Here is a 17,500-nt window from a genome sequence, read left to right on the forward strand (position 1 = left end):
TTCTTTGGGTTCAGAAGCGTCTGTGCAAACCATCAGCCAGTCTGGTATATCAAGCTCAGCATCCATTATGCTTTTAAACAGGGCTGTGAGAATTTCTCTGTTGAATGTGAGCTTTTTGTACTGATAATCTACAATCAGGAGATTTTCCATCCGGCAATTTTATAACTGTCAGGAGTGTTCCACTGGTGATGCTATATATATTTTGGGAGCGGTATTTACACAACACACACTTCATAGTTCATTTAACCATGCTACATCGCAATTGTGTTCTTCATTTACGTCCTAGGTTCCCTGCCAGAATGACTACAAGTCTTCTTGATGGTATCACCTTTCATACAGCAATATACAGCTTGTGGATTTTGGGCAAATTTGCAGTTTATCATTTTCTGTTCATGTAATTTTTTACAGTAACAAAGTTTTTCACTTACTGCTCATAGATCACGTTGGACGGTGATCAATTTGCTTATGAGTTTTTCTTGAATTAAAGAATAAGTGTGTGTGTGTGTGCATGCACATATTTGTAAACTTCCAAGAAATGTCACAGACATTTCTTCTAGTTTGTACTACCTTTATTATTAACCAAATGAAAATTTATACAACATCCACTCCAAACCAATTCATCCTAAATCAGTGAAGAAAGGTATAATGAAAAGTCTCTCTATCCAAGTATCGAAGTTATCAACAAAGAAATGTTTAACAACTAGCCTGCTATTACGATGAGGCTCTTAACAGAAGTGGCTATAAAACAAACAAAAGATTACTTATATACCCAACCAAAGGTTCCAAAATCTCATTATTCACACTGTAAATGCACAGATAATCAACACAAAAACATTCTGCACCTAGACACATAAAAATCTCCTCTAGTGACTTGAACAGCTCTAAATTCTCAAATTCTAAAATAGAAACTAATAAACTCCTGAATACTAGAAATTCTATTCATAATAATCTTACATACACCAGCAGCAGCAGCACTCAAGCTGAAATGGGAAAGCTATCTGGAATGATCCTTCACATAGTATCCAGGTAAAAACTCATCTAAAATAGTCTTCTCCCTTTTAAAAAATATCATCCCATCAGATCTCAAATATTACCAAATATTTGATAAGTATACAATTAAGCTTTCTTACTCTACAATCCCAAACCTGGCAGATGTCATTGCTGGGAGTAATAAGTTTAACCCTTTAGCATTTAAACCGGCCATATCCGGCCCAAATTTTCTACTTCTTTTATGTTCAAGCCATCTAGATCTGGCCTCTCACTCATATCCTACAATGACATCCTCAAAATAAACCATCACATCATCAAATTCTCAGAGCTACAAGATAATGCAGGAGGGCAAGACCCAGAAACATGCATGTCTCTAGATGCAGGCCTAGCTGTTGGGGGTGTTTGTCTCCCCTTCGTAAATATATAAGGACACAGGAAATGTGTCAAGGCCAACAGGAAGCGTTGATGCTTCCTAGGGCTAAACAGCGGTGGTGTAATTCCCTTTACGGGACTGTCATGTTAAGTTGACAGTATACAACCACACTATCACTCCACCACCACTCATGTCTCTATGAGATATTTAGAAATTTAATATTTCTGATTAATGTGAATGAAAAAGCATTATATTTGACAGAGTAATCTGAACACTAAAGGGTTAAAAAACTAAACAATACTAAACTATTTAAACATGTAGGTAATCTGATATGTAATAAGCAATCACTAAATAACACTGGTCCTGAACACCAGTGTCATATGTCCCCTGAAGGACTTCAATCCTTACATGATCATCAACAGAACCCACTTTAGCAAGAGACCATAGAGCCACTAACTTGATAGAGCTAGGACTCACAACATAGTTTTATCTCTCTAAGATTATCACAATATCTTTTTCTCTAAACTTTGGATTCTTTCATTTTCTGTCTCCATTGGGTTTTTTTTTTTTTTTTTCCTGTATAGGTTTTAGACAGTCAGTCATATGTACCTGTTGAAATGTGTATTAACATATACATTCTCTGTTCATTTCTATATGCGTACAAATAGGTATTTATATACAGTTTCATTATGTGCCTGTGTATATACATATAATTATCTGTATCTACATATTTCTGAGAATGGCATCTATCCCTCAAAATCTGTACTCCATTTCTAATGTAGTTTTATTTTACTTAATTTTTTTCTGTGGTGATCTTTTCCATATATTTAAATATGCACTTCATTTCAGAAGTTTTAAAGAAAAAACAAACAAAAGTGAACACTAATTCTTTGCTTTACAGCAAACACATTAGTAGGTGACAGAAAGGAAAAAAAACCCAAAACAAATATGTAAACACATATAAACAACATTCTCAATACAATGATTTCATGCTAAGTTTGGGCTCTAGAAAACTTATTAAGTTCAAGTTAGTGCTTTTTTTTTTGCTTTTTTGTTTAGAAATATGTTTGCTGAGTAATTAGCTCATACATTTCTTGAAATGACATTTGAAGCCTTCTATTTGTGTTCTGCTCAACAACTTGCTGCACACAAATACATCAATTTGGCAAGTAGAGTCAGTATACCACCCTTCTTTACTCACTTTGCACATTTTTACTATATCATGACCAGAATTATCAATGATCACATTGAATTTGAGAGAAGTTTTTTTTCTTATAATATAAAAATCTTGAAGAAAATATGTCCTTTTCTAAGTTAAAATTAGCAATAAAATTTAAACTTTTATATTTTCTAATGATTATCTGACCTACCCCCATTGGTTTTTCATATCAAAATAAAGTGAAAACATTCCTCTTCATGACAGTATGATTTTTAACAAGTCGAGTCATAGCAGTCGAGCACATTGAACTAGAATAAGGGCTATGGTTAAGCAGTCAAAAAAAAAAAAACCATACAAACTTTGTAAATGCATGGAAATAACTGGGTGTTTGAGGGACCTTGACATGATATGTAACTGTTGGATTTTAATTAAAACTATATGGAAAAACTTACAAAAACTCACATCCAGAACTTACAAATGATATATAATTTTCCTTGGAAAATATTTATTTTGGAATGAAAATGATGAAGCAAAAAGTGTGTCTTTGCATGTGCTATAGAGGAGGTAGATGGTTACCCAGCCAGAGAGAGACAGACAGACAGAGAAGAGAAAGAGAGAGAGGAAGAAAGAGAGGTACAAGAAAGAGGATAGAAACATGTTTGCTGATGTAAAAGGGATACTGTGAGGAAGAATGAGGGCAGAAACAAGTGTGCTACTGTAAAGGACATATATGGCTACCCAGCCAGAAGGAAGGGCAAGAGATGGAGAGTGGAAAACAGCAAAAGTGTAAGAGAACGCTTATTGAATAACCGTTTTGATCTAGGAGTCTCCTGCATACATTGTGCCACCCGTACTTTTAAATATTTTAAATAAAAGCATTCTGACTATTCCTAAATTTTCAAATCTTGATGTTTTGTAACCAAATAAGGAAATAATATACCATACTAGTTTTTATTTAACCTGCACGGATTATTAAGAAATTTAATAATATAAATAAATTGAATAAAGTGAAATAAAATCTTTTAAAATTTTCTATAAAGGATTACATAAATTCCATTTATCTAGTGAAATTACTAAGTTCATCTTGGTTACCTCCCTTCCATTACACGTCAAAATATTTTACAGGCTCTTGATATATGTGCTAATTGATAAGTTTTTTGGGGTTTCTTGCTAGGAATATTCCCATAAAAATCTCTTCTAAATTCCCCTTAATTAATATTCAAAGCCTGATAATTAAATAGATAATAATATCTATGCTATTTAGCCTCTTTAAAATGGTCTGATTATTATTAATAAAATTTCTAACCAATAGTTTTAATCAATAACTCCCATGAGAAATTATATTAATTCTAGTCTAGTAATTATAAAATATTTTCTTATAGTAGCTTACCTCACATATTATAAATAAATGAGGAATATCCTATAATAGGTTTTTAGGATACAAACCTAGTCTACCTCTGATCTACTATAGTCTAAATTTATTTTTATTTTTCAATTTGCTGACTTAATATTTTTCACTGTAATTTTAAACCATCTGATCTTACTCATTTACCCACTATATCATCTTACCGAATAATACATTTCTATTAGACACACACTTAACCTATATAGAACCAAACTGTTATAACTCACTATCTATTTTATAGCTCAAGTGAAGTACATTCTAAAATTATTAACATGCAGGAAATATATGATATGTCTAGCATATTCCTTTAATTTAACTCATTAATACAAATAAATCACTATTTACTAACTATAAATCTATATTAATAATAATCTGATATATATATTTTTATAAATATGAAATGATTTCTATACTCTCCATTCCCATATAAGATACTAAAATTTATTAGAATCCTTTGGAAAAAACTATCTAAAAGATATTTATTTCAAATCACAAGTAGGATTATGGCTGTTAAATGGTTAAGTGCCATTAGAAGTCCCTATTCTCCCTACCCCACTAGCTTCAGCCTACTAACTATAGCTAAAATGCATTCAAATGTACCAAAGTTAAGTTCTTCATAAAAGAGTTGGATTTATGGCTCTGCCAGTTAAACTGCCCCTTCCTCTATCTTTAAATAGATAAATTCTTGATTGTCTCCACTGAACTTAATAGAAACTCCCTTCCCAATGGTAAATCTAAATAACAAAGTAAATTCAGTGATAAGAAATCTACCCATGAGTAAAGATCTTTTACTACCATGTTTTTACTGATGAAATTCACCTCTCTGTCTATATACCTACCCTCTTTGTAATGTTGGCAAATGGAATAAGTATATAAAATAAACATTGCCAATTTAATTTTAAAATTCCATATGTGGCTGAAGATTGCTCTACATTTTAAAACTGATGTAATACTTACATTGTTTAATTAAATGAAGTAGCATGAAACGATTGTACTACATTAACTTTGGATATCCTTGTTGCTTATTTTGATTATATATATTGTATATATATGTATATATGTTTTTTTTCTTTTCTTTTTTTTTTCTAGTTTCAGCTCAGAGCTGTGGCCATGCTGATGCACTGCCATTTTGCTACACTGTTATTACTAAGAGCCTCCTCTAATGTGTGGCACTTGGTGAAGCATGGAGTTTGATAGAGCTACTCTCATTTGCACCTCTTGCCGTGAGGTAGGTTCATCTGGGACTCTCGACAGGAAGAGGTCCAGCTTTGATTTAAAAACCCCTACATCTACATTGTGCAAGTTCCTCAGACTCTTTGGGAGAATATTAAAAAGCTGTCGGCCCTTGAAACCCAGGCTGTTGCACTAACTGGTCCTGAAGTGTGATGGCATTGCTGGAACCTTTGGCACTATGCAGTGTCTCCTCGTTCTGGCATTGGTGTAGCTTTCAATACCGAAATTTGGCACAATTCCTTCCAGGATCTTCCAGATATATATTACTGCATACCTCTCCCGTCTTCTCTCCCGTGAGTAGAGTCTTAACTGTTTCAACCTTTCCCAGTAGCTGAGCTGAGACAGTCCTCTTTGTGAAACTTCTCTGGATTGCTTCAAGGTCCGTGTTAATTTCACACCGGTGGGTGACCATAGCTGTGAGCAGTAATCCAGGTGACCGAGGACTAATGTCCACCAGAGGACCATCATGGTTTCCTTATCTCTGGTTCTGAATGTTCTTAGGATCCATCCAGCCAGTTGTCTGCACTTTATCGCCATCCTGGCAATGTGCACTTGGAAAGACATATCATCACTCATATCAATACCCAGGTCCCTCACTGACTTGGGCTCTGGGATTGAAATTCTCTCTGGACCGGTGTACCCTGTAAGTTTCATATTCAGTTTTGGATGCTGGTAGTGCAGGACTTGGAATTTTTCAGCATTAAACTTCATATTATTATCCTCAGCCCATCTGTAAAATGAGTCCAACTCTTGCTGCAGGTGTGCAACATTGCTGGGGTTCTGTATTTTGTGCGAGACTTTCATATCATCTGCATAGCTTGCAAGGGTGGCTATCCGGGCATATCTGAGAGGGACACTATAAAAAGTAGTGGTCCCAAGACAGTGCCCTGTGAAACACCGCTCACTATTTGTATGTTCATAAATATATATACTATATATATATATATATATATATATATATATATATATATCTTATATTATATTATATAAACCGGTCATTTCTTCAAAAACTATGTCATTGTATGAAAAAAATTTATAACATTCTTCAGATATAATGACTCAAATATATATTTTTTAACCTTTTAAAACAAGCCTTCTGTAGTTTTTTCACTTTTTACTATTTTCTATATATTCAACCACGTGCTTTCACACACCAACTTTCTCACCTATATATATTATATATATATATATATATCATCATCATCATCATCGTTTAGCGTCCGTTTTCCATGCTAGCATATATATTATACTATATATATATATATATATATATATATATATATATATATTATACTATATATAGATATTATATATATATATATATATATTATATTATATTATCTTCTACCTATATAAAAGAGGAAAAAAACTTGCACACTTTGGCTTTGGTAAGGATTCAATGGCACTAGACGTGCAAGGATCGAGCTGAAAATTGGCAGGGGTACTAAATGTGTGGTGAGGATGCGACCAGCGATGGTTAAAATTTGCAAGCTATAAAGATGAGGTTGCTATGGCAAAAAGAGTGATTTTTAAAAATATTTCAGTACTCAGAAATAGATACGATGTAAGGGGAACAACTCAGTAGTTTAAATGATTACATTTACAAGTAACGACTGTACATAAATATCAAGATTACTTATCTGTTGCGAAATAATATGCGTGTGTGCATGTGTGTGTGTATGTATTTGTGTGTGTGCGTGCATACGAGCATGAGAGTTGGCTGTTAATTCAATCGAACATAAAGAAATCAAAAAAGTAGTTAAAAAAGCAATAAATAATTTTTAAAATAATTTCACCAAACCTGATAGTATAAAAGGTAGCAAAGCATGATAAAAGATAAAAAGAGTAGAAATTAATATTATTTTTAGCATATAAGGGATCCACTGAGTGGTCTCTCCTCTTGTCTAAATATATAAAGCTGAATTGTCTGTGTGTGACAAGTTTGGTAGCCTTCAACTAACACTATCTCCTCCGAGACCCCGCGTGGCAAGTTGACCAAAATTGAGAGTATGATAGAAGAAGGCTTGCTCTTCATTCCGGAGAAGAAAAAATTTAAATTGGACCATGTTAACACAAAAAATTATTTACATCAAAAAGATGCTTTTTTTCTATGAAAATCCCAATTTTTTACGATTTTTTTACTGCTGTGTCGCCATTTTTCGGTGTATTTCAACTAGAAAAATGTTCACTTAAAGAGAATAACAAGCTACATAATGCAAAATTTTTACTTTTCAAAAATTCCAATTCTAAAGGGTCGAAATAAACCCGAGCAACGCCGAGTCATACTGCTAGTACATACATATACAGCTGCGTGCATGCGCACATACACACGAGTACTGTCCAAATCTCCAACCAATCACATACAGCTAGCTGGCATTGAATTGGCGTATCAAGTTTCAGGCAATTTGATTGGGTTTTGGATAGAAAATTCACAAAAAAGTCACTTCTATTGATTTTTTAATGGCTTTGCGGGGTGACTGGGGAAATGTAAAGATGTGCATGACCACCCTTGGACGGTTTTGAATGACCATAGAAATGTATTTATGCTTGCATATATATATATACTAGCAGTATAGCCTGGCTTTGCTCGGGATTACGTTAGGATTATTAAGCTAATCAAGCTCTTTATTTCAAAGCAAACTAAATAACATCGATTTTTTCCACTCATCGATTGCTTTTTTTTTTTCATGTAACCCCGCTTTGCCCATGGGTTGAGAACCCTTCCAGCAAGGAAAATAGAATGCTCAAAAGGGCCCCCGATCCTCTGCGTGAGAAGCGGTTATGTTCAGATCACAACTAAGTATATATATATGGGCAACACACACACACAAACATATAAGTACATACACCTATTGCATGCAATGTATGCAATACACCTATTGCATACATTCACTTACACATACCTTTTACTTGCTTCAGTCATCATTAGACTACAGCAATGCTAGGGAACTACCTTGAAGAATTTTTAGTCTTTTTAGTACTTTTTTTTAAAAGCTTGGTACTTATTTTATTGATCACTTTTACCAAACTGCTAAGTTGCAGGGATGGTAAACATCCCTGTTGCAGAGTTTTGTAAACACACCAAACTCTGTTGTCAAGTGGTGGTGGGACATACATACACACACATGATGGGCTTCCTTTCAGTTTCCATCTACCAAATCCACTCACAAGGCTTTGGTCAGTCCAAGGCTACAGTGAAAGACATTTGCCCAAGGTGCCACGCAGTTGGGAAGCAAGCTTCTTATCACATAACCACATCTGCGCCTCGCAACAATAGCCAAGTGCTTCATCCCATTTGAAAAAAACATGATTTCAATACTAGTTTCAAAACATACCATCTTCTTTTTTATCTCCAGAGGCTTTCTTAATTTCATCATCTACTACAGGTATCTGAAAATAAAGAATTATAATTAATAGGTCGAACTGGACATTTGGAAATGTACACGTTAAACAAAGAATTAAGTTTCATTATATTTCATTCATGACACACAACTGTGTAATGACATCATAATGCAGAAGCGAGTGAAAGATGGATAGGAAATGGAGTGGAGGTGGTCAGATGTATAAAGGGGTGAATGTAGTAAATAGTGAACAAAGGTGGGGGTGATCAGTGGTAAATATAAATGGAAAGTCAATAAGAATGAGGAATGAATAAAAACTGGAAGTAGCTCAGAAAAGGAGAGGTGACTGGTAGTACAAAAACAGTGATATCTTTATATATAAAAGTCAAGTTGTGTGTCTGTCTCCTACGATTTAGATTCCTAACTACTCCCACATTTTGCGGTGCAGTTTAACCGGGTATCTTATAGTCGTGATTCATATCGAGCCCTTCTGGGTATTAACGCGCGTCTACGATGAGTCTACGATTAAAAAAAAAATTTACCATCATTTTTTTCCATTTTAATGCATTTTTTCGCTATTATATAAGGGAAGTAACTCTCTAAAAATGTCTACGATGAATCAACGATTTTAAAAAAAATTTACCATCATTTTTTTTCCATTTTTAATGCATTTTTTGGCTATAACTCTCTAAAAATGCTTATATAGTTATTTCCCTTACAAACCCGAGCAACGCCGGGCGATACTGCTAGTGATATATATATACAGAAACAGAGTCAAAGACTCTAATAAATTTGCTTAACACATGGGTGGTTGTCCTTGTGTGTTACAGTGCCAATTTACGGAATTGGGCAAAATATGAAGGGAATGCAAATGTAAGCAATACATGAAACAGAACATTGGAGAGAGAGAGGACATCTAAGCATTTTTTTTTATTATTTAAAACAAAAGCCAGTAAGTCAATATTATGCAATAAATGAAGAATTACTTAAATATGCTGCAATACAACCAGGTCTTGTGTTGAGAAAAAAGCATAACTGTTGGACCAGGTCATGAAAGTTGCAGAGAGAGTCATAACTTACTTGACTGGGAATAGAATTAAACTAGATGAGATGCAGTTTGGTTTTGTTCGTGGGAGAAGTACCAAAAATACTATCTTCCCAGTAGGACAGTTGCAAGAAAAGTATTTGGCCAAAAGTAAACCATTGTACTAAGCATCTGTCGACCTGGAGAAAGCTTTTGACAAAGTTCTCCGCTCAGTTATCAGGTGGTCTCTAAGGAAGCCAGGAGTAGAGGAATAGTCTGTTAGAGCCGTACAAGCCACGTACAGCGGTGCTGTCAGTAAGATTAGAGTTGACCATGAATACAATGATGAATTTAGCATACAAGTCACCAGGGCTCAGTTCTTAGTCCACTTTTATTCATCAAACTCCTCCAGGCCATAACAGAAGAATTCAAAATTGGATACCCATGGGAACTGCTATATGCTGACGACCTCACCCTTATTGCAGAATCTGAAGCAGAATTGGCGAAGAAGCTCTAGGTAAGGAAACAAAACCAGGAATCAAAAGGCCTTAAAGTTAACCTAGCAAAGACTAAAGTTGTTTTTAGCAAGAAATCAGATAAGACTCTCTTATAGGATCTGCAAGAAAAGAGATGAAAGTATCAATCACCTTTTGAACAAGTGTCGTATACTTAGCCCAAAAAGAATATCAACACAAGCATGACCGTGTACCCAAAAGAGTGTATTGGGGATGTCAGCTAAATGAGTAATTTCAAAATAACTGAAAAGTAGTATGAGTACAAACGAGAGGTTGTGATAGAAAATGAGAATTACAGGATCTTTTGGGACTTTCCATAAAAACTGACAATACAGTTGAAGCAGGAAAACCAAATATGATTCATCATCATTTAGCGTCCGTTTTCCATGCTAGCATGGGTTGGACGGTTCAACTGGGGTCTGTGAAGCCGGAAGGCTTCATCACACCCAGTCAGATCTGGCAGTGTTTCTACGGCTGGATGCCCTTCCTAACGCCAACCACTTCGTGAGTGTAGTGGGTGCTTTTTATGTGCCACCTGCACAGGTGCCAGACAGAGCTGGCAAACGGCCATGAACGGATGGTGCTTTTACGTGCCACCGGCACGGGGGCCAGGCAAGGCTGGCAACGGACACGAACGGATGGTGCTTTTACGTGCCACCGGCACGGGGGACAGGCGAGGCTATAGAGGACAAAATGAAAAACACAGTCTAAGATCATAGATTTTGCAATTCCCTATGATAGCAAGAGTCAGTTTTGAAGAAATTGGAAAAATAGTGAAATATCAAGATCTGGCCAAAGAGCCTCCACCCACACACACATGTATATGTATTTGCACTCCATCAAATACATATAACACATGCACACATTATTCTCATACACACATGCTTGCATGCACGCACACTTTAGTCAGGTAACAGTCCCTTACCACCCACACCTCCAACTACTTCCTTCCTTTTGGTCAGTCCAACATGTAGCACAGTTAATTCAGACATGCATGCTTTCTCTCCATCAGTTTACTCTCCTCATTCCTTTCTGCAGAAGAGGGTGGACTTGAAATGTCAAAGACTTCGATTTTCCCTGAGCATCAAATAAATACAGCTGTTTGTTGCTCTTTCACCACTATATTTTTTTGTATATTTTTGTATCACATACACACATATACACATGCATGTGTATGCTCTTTTCATAGTCTTTTCTGTATTGCTTAACTGTTTGTATGATAAACATGCTGGTCAACAGTGTTTTGTGCATGTGTGTGTGTGTGTGTTTATATATTCTTTTATTCTTTTACTTGTTTCAGTCATCTGACTGCAGCCATGCTGGGGCATTGCCTCTAAGAAATTTAGTTGAACACATCAACCTCAGTACTTATTTTTAAGCCAGATACTTGTTTTATCAGTCTCTTTTGTCAAACTGCTAAGTTATGGGGACATATACACACCAACATCGGTTGTCAAGTGGTGATGGGTAACAAACATGGACACACACACACATATATACATACATACATACATATGATGAGATTCTTTTAGTTTCCATCTACTAAATCCACTCACAAGGCTTTAATTGGCTCAAGGCTATAATAGAAGACACTTGTCCAAGGTACTACACAGGCACACTTGCACCTATAAATACATGTAGATGGGATCTTTTCGGTTTGAACGGCAGTTTTAACATAATTTCTAGGTAACTAAAAAATTTTAAACTTCGTATACTGGTAGAATGTGTTTAAAAAACATCTTTTTTCTCTTGGCTTTATTGAGAAAATTCTATAGTTTGTAAGATATTTGTTGTTGTTTTTTCTTCAATTTCTTCAATTTCTGCAATTTCAACCAATCATTGGTGTCTATTGAGTTAAAAAGCATTATGTGCCGTATGAATATGTCCCTTGTTTAAGAAACAGATTGGGTTTATTTACATTTGTGAAGAAAAAAAGATACCCTTCCCCCATCCCTAACCCTAAAATAGATTGAAATGTAATAGATCAATTCTAGGGTCATAATTATGGGTGACAATTTCATATGACACCGCTAGAAAAAAATGGCAGTTTTTTTCTAGCGGTGTCATATGAAATTGTCACCCATAATCATGACCCTGTAGATATATAAATAATCACTAATTTACTTATATTTACTGAAGGCTATGTTGAGTTAATCCATTTCGTATGGTTTCAATGTTTGTATGATAAATATGTTTGCTGACAGTATCTCATATGTGTACGTTTTCTTAGAAGGGTCATAACACCAATAATAACGACAAATGACCAAGATCTTTGGCATTATGCTGTGCTTGAGAAGACCCATGAAGCCAAGTGAAATCATAGGTGTCACGTAAAAGCACCCATTACACTCTCAGAAGGGCATCCAGCCATAAAATCCATGCAAAATCAGACTAGAGTCTGATTTTTGTCTAAACACCCTAGAGATCTTTCACTTCAACAGATATGCGTGTTTGTTCTTGTAAATGAGACATTGCCAATACTGAATAGAAAATACACATACCCGGTAGTAGAACCACAATGTTACTGTTCATATTTATTTGTTCAAGTAAATATGAACAAATTAGTAATACATATGCCCACCCATACACACGGACACACCTATGTATATCATCATCATCATCATCAAGCGGACGTTAAACAATGATGATGATGATGATGATATACATGGGTGTGTCCGTGTGATGGGTGGGCATGTGTATTACTAATTTGTTCATATTTACTTGGACCATGTACAGTCAATCGTTTTCCTATAACTTGTACAATAAATATGTTGGTTGACAGTGTTTCATATATATTTGTGTGTGTGTGTATACACACACAAACACACACACATATATGCTATAACTAAATTTGTCATTATATATTTCCAACAGTTTTAAGAAAGAAGTCTATTGTATGTACGCACAAGTGTATGTATGCGTGCATGTGCATACATACGCTTTTATGAAGGCTTGCATTCCTTTTCTTCAAGTGCGTTTGCTAGCTGTAAACAATGGCCCACTTGCAGTGCCATTTGCTTGCAATCCACTGTGAGAACATATCTAGGCCTCTTGACGTGTTGTATCAGCTTTGTGAAGAAAAGGCTCATTCACAAAGTTTTCAGTTTTCCACATAACCATATCCATACTGTTTGTTATTCAGCAGGCTGGAAAATTATTGCCTTGCTTCATAATAAGTGTGGTTTACAGAAGGGCATCTGTCCTAGAAAATTCTGCCCAACATATATGCAAATATAGAAAACTAGCATTAAAAACCTGTCGTTGCCGGGTCATAGTGCTAGTGCATGTATATGTGTACATCTATATATATACATCTACACATAAAATACAAAATTATATCTTGATATCGCTAGTGATAACAATACTCAAAATATATAACAGACTGGAATTGTTAGCCCGTCTCTTGTAATTTCGATCAATTGTATCTTGTCCTCCCTCTTGTATAGAAGTGTGGCTACAATCCAGCCTACCTCTACTTCGGGGAGGGGGGGGCATTAAAAAATTTTTTCCGGGACGTCCTACATCCCAGATATAAAGGTAAAAATAAAATATTTCCACTTTGCAAGTTTGAGTCGAGTACTCCCTTGCACGCTCCGTTGACTCGAACCTTGCTTCTATTGTGGTGAATTTACCGCCTCTGATTAGATACCTTTCATAGTCGCACCAAGACACTTTTCCATGGTGCTTTTCTCCATGTGTTTAAATCTTCTTTTTTCTCTACATTGTATACGTTATAGACAATAGTCTTTTCTTTAAATTAATTTTTTATTATCCATCTGGACCATTCCATTTCTGCACGCTAATTTCATTTTTAATTTATTCCCATTCATGTGAAACCACTTATTCAAGTTCAAATCATTGATGCAATTTTATACCAATTGCTATTTTTACTTTTGTCATGTTACTTTAGTTTGATTTTAATTATTACTTACTACATATAATTCAATTGTTATTATTTTTATTGTTAAAGTGAAAGTATCTGACATAAAATAGAGAAACGTTTTTGTTTCACTTTTAACACGTAATACTGAAATAGTGGAGAAGATATGGTATTGTTATGGGCTCGCTCTAGGCAAGAAGTTGAACATTTTTTTTGCCCATGAAACTACATGGACCCTAAGTAAGGCATGTGTAAAATTTGAATGGAATTGGTTGTGTAGTTCTCAAGTTTTAGGGAATCGTAGTGGAGAAGATATGATATTGCCGTGGGCTCGCCCTAGGCAAAAAGTTCTCAAGTTTTAGGGAAACACACAGACAGACTGACAGACAGACAGACACACATTCTCAGTTATATATCTCTTATTATAAAAGGCAGATTTTATCTGCCTCCCTTTATAACTTATAGAAATCTACAATATAGGATTTCTTCAATTACAATTTACCTAGCATTTTTAAGAGTAGAATGCATCGGGTCATGCCAGGTCCAGTTTTTAAAATTTAAACTCCAATTAAGCAAAATTTACAGAAAACTCACATTCTGGTGTGTATGTCAAATGCTTTTCTTAATGTGGTTTACACCACACGCACATGCACACACACAGTGTGCAACGAATAAAATGAAAGTAAATAGCGACAGAGTGATTTGAGGAAGACTAAACTGAAAGTATTTAAACCACTACTCAAAAAATAAAAAACACAGCAAACAGAAACAAATAAATACATAACGATTTACTCCTCACACAATTTCTTCAATTAGAGTTTACCTAAGATTTTTCAAAGTACTCCATTCGGTCATGCCATAATATATTTCTTTCAATTTCACCCCCAATAAGACAAAATTCGAGAAAACTCAATATTTTAACATTTCACTCCGAAAGCATTGATGTACATGTGTGCGTGCGTGAGTGTGTGTGTGTGTGTGTGTGTGTGTGTGTGTGTGAGTGTGTGTGTGGTTTGATGGGTTGTGCGACACAGAAAGTGTGGTGTGTAAGTGAAGTGCTTTTGTTAGTGTGTGTAAAGAGACAGACAGAGTGAAAGACAGAAATAACTGAACTTTTTTTATTCACTTTTTGTAGTGAGTGACTGAGAGAGAAAAGAGAGAGAGAGGTTATGTATGTATATATGTATGTATGGCTTCAGTGACACACACACACAAAAACACATACCTACGTACACCTAAAGCACGCACACACACACACACAAGCGGAGCGCGAACTTCAAAATTTTGATAGTATTAATTTGCGAGCGTACTTCTAAGCGCGCGTAATTGAAAGTTTTCACTATGATATCATCACGTGCGAAAAAATTCAAAGGGTTTTGAACAATTGAGATACAGATGTCACGCCTGTATTGAAACCATTGCTAAGCTGCCGTAATTGCTTAATTAAGACTTTGTTTAAATTGAAAGGGGCAAATATGTGACGAGGTTGAAAAAAAATACCCCAGAAAAAAAAATGTACTGCTGGTATTTATATAATTCACTACTATTTTGCTACAATGTCATGAAAAAGAAAAAATTTAGGTATGTAAATCGAATTCGCCACCCCCTTTTCCCCGTTCGCGTTTGTGTAAAAAAAATTATTATTTAAGTTTTAAAAATTATTTACTTTGTTCAAAAAATATTAATATTAATTAATTTTCAAGAATTATTTAATTTTATTCTGTAAAATAGTAATTAATTCATTTATCTGTAAATCCGCGAGGTTGTTGCTCAGGCACCTAGAATGGTAACCTTCAACTAACACTATCTCCTCGGAGACCCTGCGGCGCAAGTTGACCAAAATTGAGAGTATGGTAGAAGAAGGGTTGCTCTTCCTTCCGTAGAACATAAAATTCAAATCGGACCATGTTAACACCAAAAATTATTTACATCAAAAAGATGCTTTTTTTCTATGAAAATCCCTATTTTTTACGATTTTTTCACTGCTGTGTCGCCACTTTTCAGTGTATTTCGACCAGAAAAATGTTCACAAAATTTTTACTTTTCAAAATTACAATTCCAGCGGGTCGAAACAAACCCGAGCAACGCCGGGCGATACTGCTAGTATATATATAAAGATAAGACATTAAAGTTATGATGATGATGATGAATGTGTATGTGTGTGTGTATTAACGTTTACATACCTGCCCAATGGACTGTTTGATAAGAAGCATAACATCTTCAATTTCTTTTACACTGTCACAGTATTCTCCCAGAATCCATAGAGCAGCTCTGAAAATCCTACAATAGATAGAGAAGGTAAAATGTTTAGTAAAACAATGGGGATGTAAGAGAATAGACCTCCATGAGTGTCTTAAACAAGTAGAGAAAATGTTAAGTGGGGCAACAAGTACCTGAGAGGATACATGATTGTAAGAATACACAGTAAGAGTACAAAAGTGTCTTTTAATTGGAATGTGTGTGAGAGCAGAGTGTAAGTGAAATCAGAATGTGAATGAAAGGAGATTCTAAATAAAAGACAATGAAGAGAGTATAAAATACAATGCCAAGTCAAAGAGAGTAGTGAATTTAAAATAGACATGTGTGAGAGATTAACAAATTTGTAAGTGAAAAATCAAATGTGGGATAGAGAAATAAAATGGGGAGAAAAATGAATGTCTGGATGTGTATGTGAGGTGGGGGGGGAACTAAAGAGAGAGGGAGAGAGAGAAAGTATAAAGTGTGAGAGAGGAAGATGATTGAATGAGTAAAAGAGTAAGAGAGAGAGCTGAGTAAAAGTAACTCACTTGAGAGCTTTTATAGTGGGGAAAACTTCGAGTAATTTAGTGATGACCAATGGCTGCAGCTGCTCAAACCTTTGAACAGCTTCTCGGACAAACACCAACACATCGGCAGCAGCCAGTTCGTTCTGGTCGCCTAGGAACTCCATCAGCTGCGTAAAGCACAAAACAAAATAAATAAGCCTCATTCAATAAAGATTACAAACAGCATCTTAAAACTAGAATCTGAAGAGATGTGTCATAGAATCATGGAATGTTGACTGTAATTTGTAGCTCATAATGTGGATCCCTTTGCATTAGGCCCAGTATTCAATATTATAACAGAAAATAGGAATTTTCTGATCCACCACTGGTACTTACTCCATTGGGCATAAATCCCTTGTCTCAGTAAGCAACCCTAAATTATTAAAAAACTTACTGAAAGTCAATGATAAAATTATATGATAGGGGTGATGATGATGGAAATGATAACGACGATGATGTTTTCTAACAAGTGTACAAGGTCACAAACTTACGGAAAGGGATTGTAACAAATTTTAACCACACTCCTAACTTAAGTGATAAAAAGACAATTTTAACCACACTCCTATCTTAAGTGATAAAAAGACAATTTCTGACACCCAGTGGGTTTCAAACTCAGAACCAAAATTAAACACAGCACTTGTGTGTATAGGACATCTCCACCATTCATAACTCAATATCAAATTTTAGAATGACAATCATCATTATCATCATCATCCTTTAACGTCCACTTTCCATGCAAGCATGGGTTGGACGATTTGACTGAGGTCTGGCAAACC

The 17,500-nt window shown here is 35.2% G+C and overlaps 1 protein-coding gene across 1 annotated transcript in view; it reads right to left on the minus strand.

Moving 5' to 3' along the window:
• The window catches only part of LOC115219740 (coatomer subunit beta), an 86,344-nt gene that overhangs the window by 35,538 nt on the left and 33,306 nt on the right, over positions 1-17,500 (minus strand). Inside the window, exons 11-13 of the mRNA XM_029789965.2 lie at positions 16,707-16,852; positions 16,104-16,200; positions 8,496-8,550 (exon numbers count right to left, since the gene is read on the minus strand). Of these exons, the coding sequence (XP_029645825.1) occupies positions 8,496-8,550; positions 16,104-16,200; positions 16,707-16,852 (298 nt within the window). The remainder of the gene's footprint in view (positions 1-8,495; positions 8,551-16,103; positions 16,201-16,706; positions 16,853-17,500) is intronic.

Source organism: Octopus sinensis, linkage group LG15, assembly GCF_006345805.1.
Source record: "Octopus sinensis linkage group LG15, ASM634580v1, whole genome shotgun sequence".
NCBI classification, from domain to species: domain Eukaryota; kingdom Metazoa; phylum Mollusca; class Cephalopoda; order Octopoda; family Octopodidae; genus Octopus; species Octopus sinensis.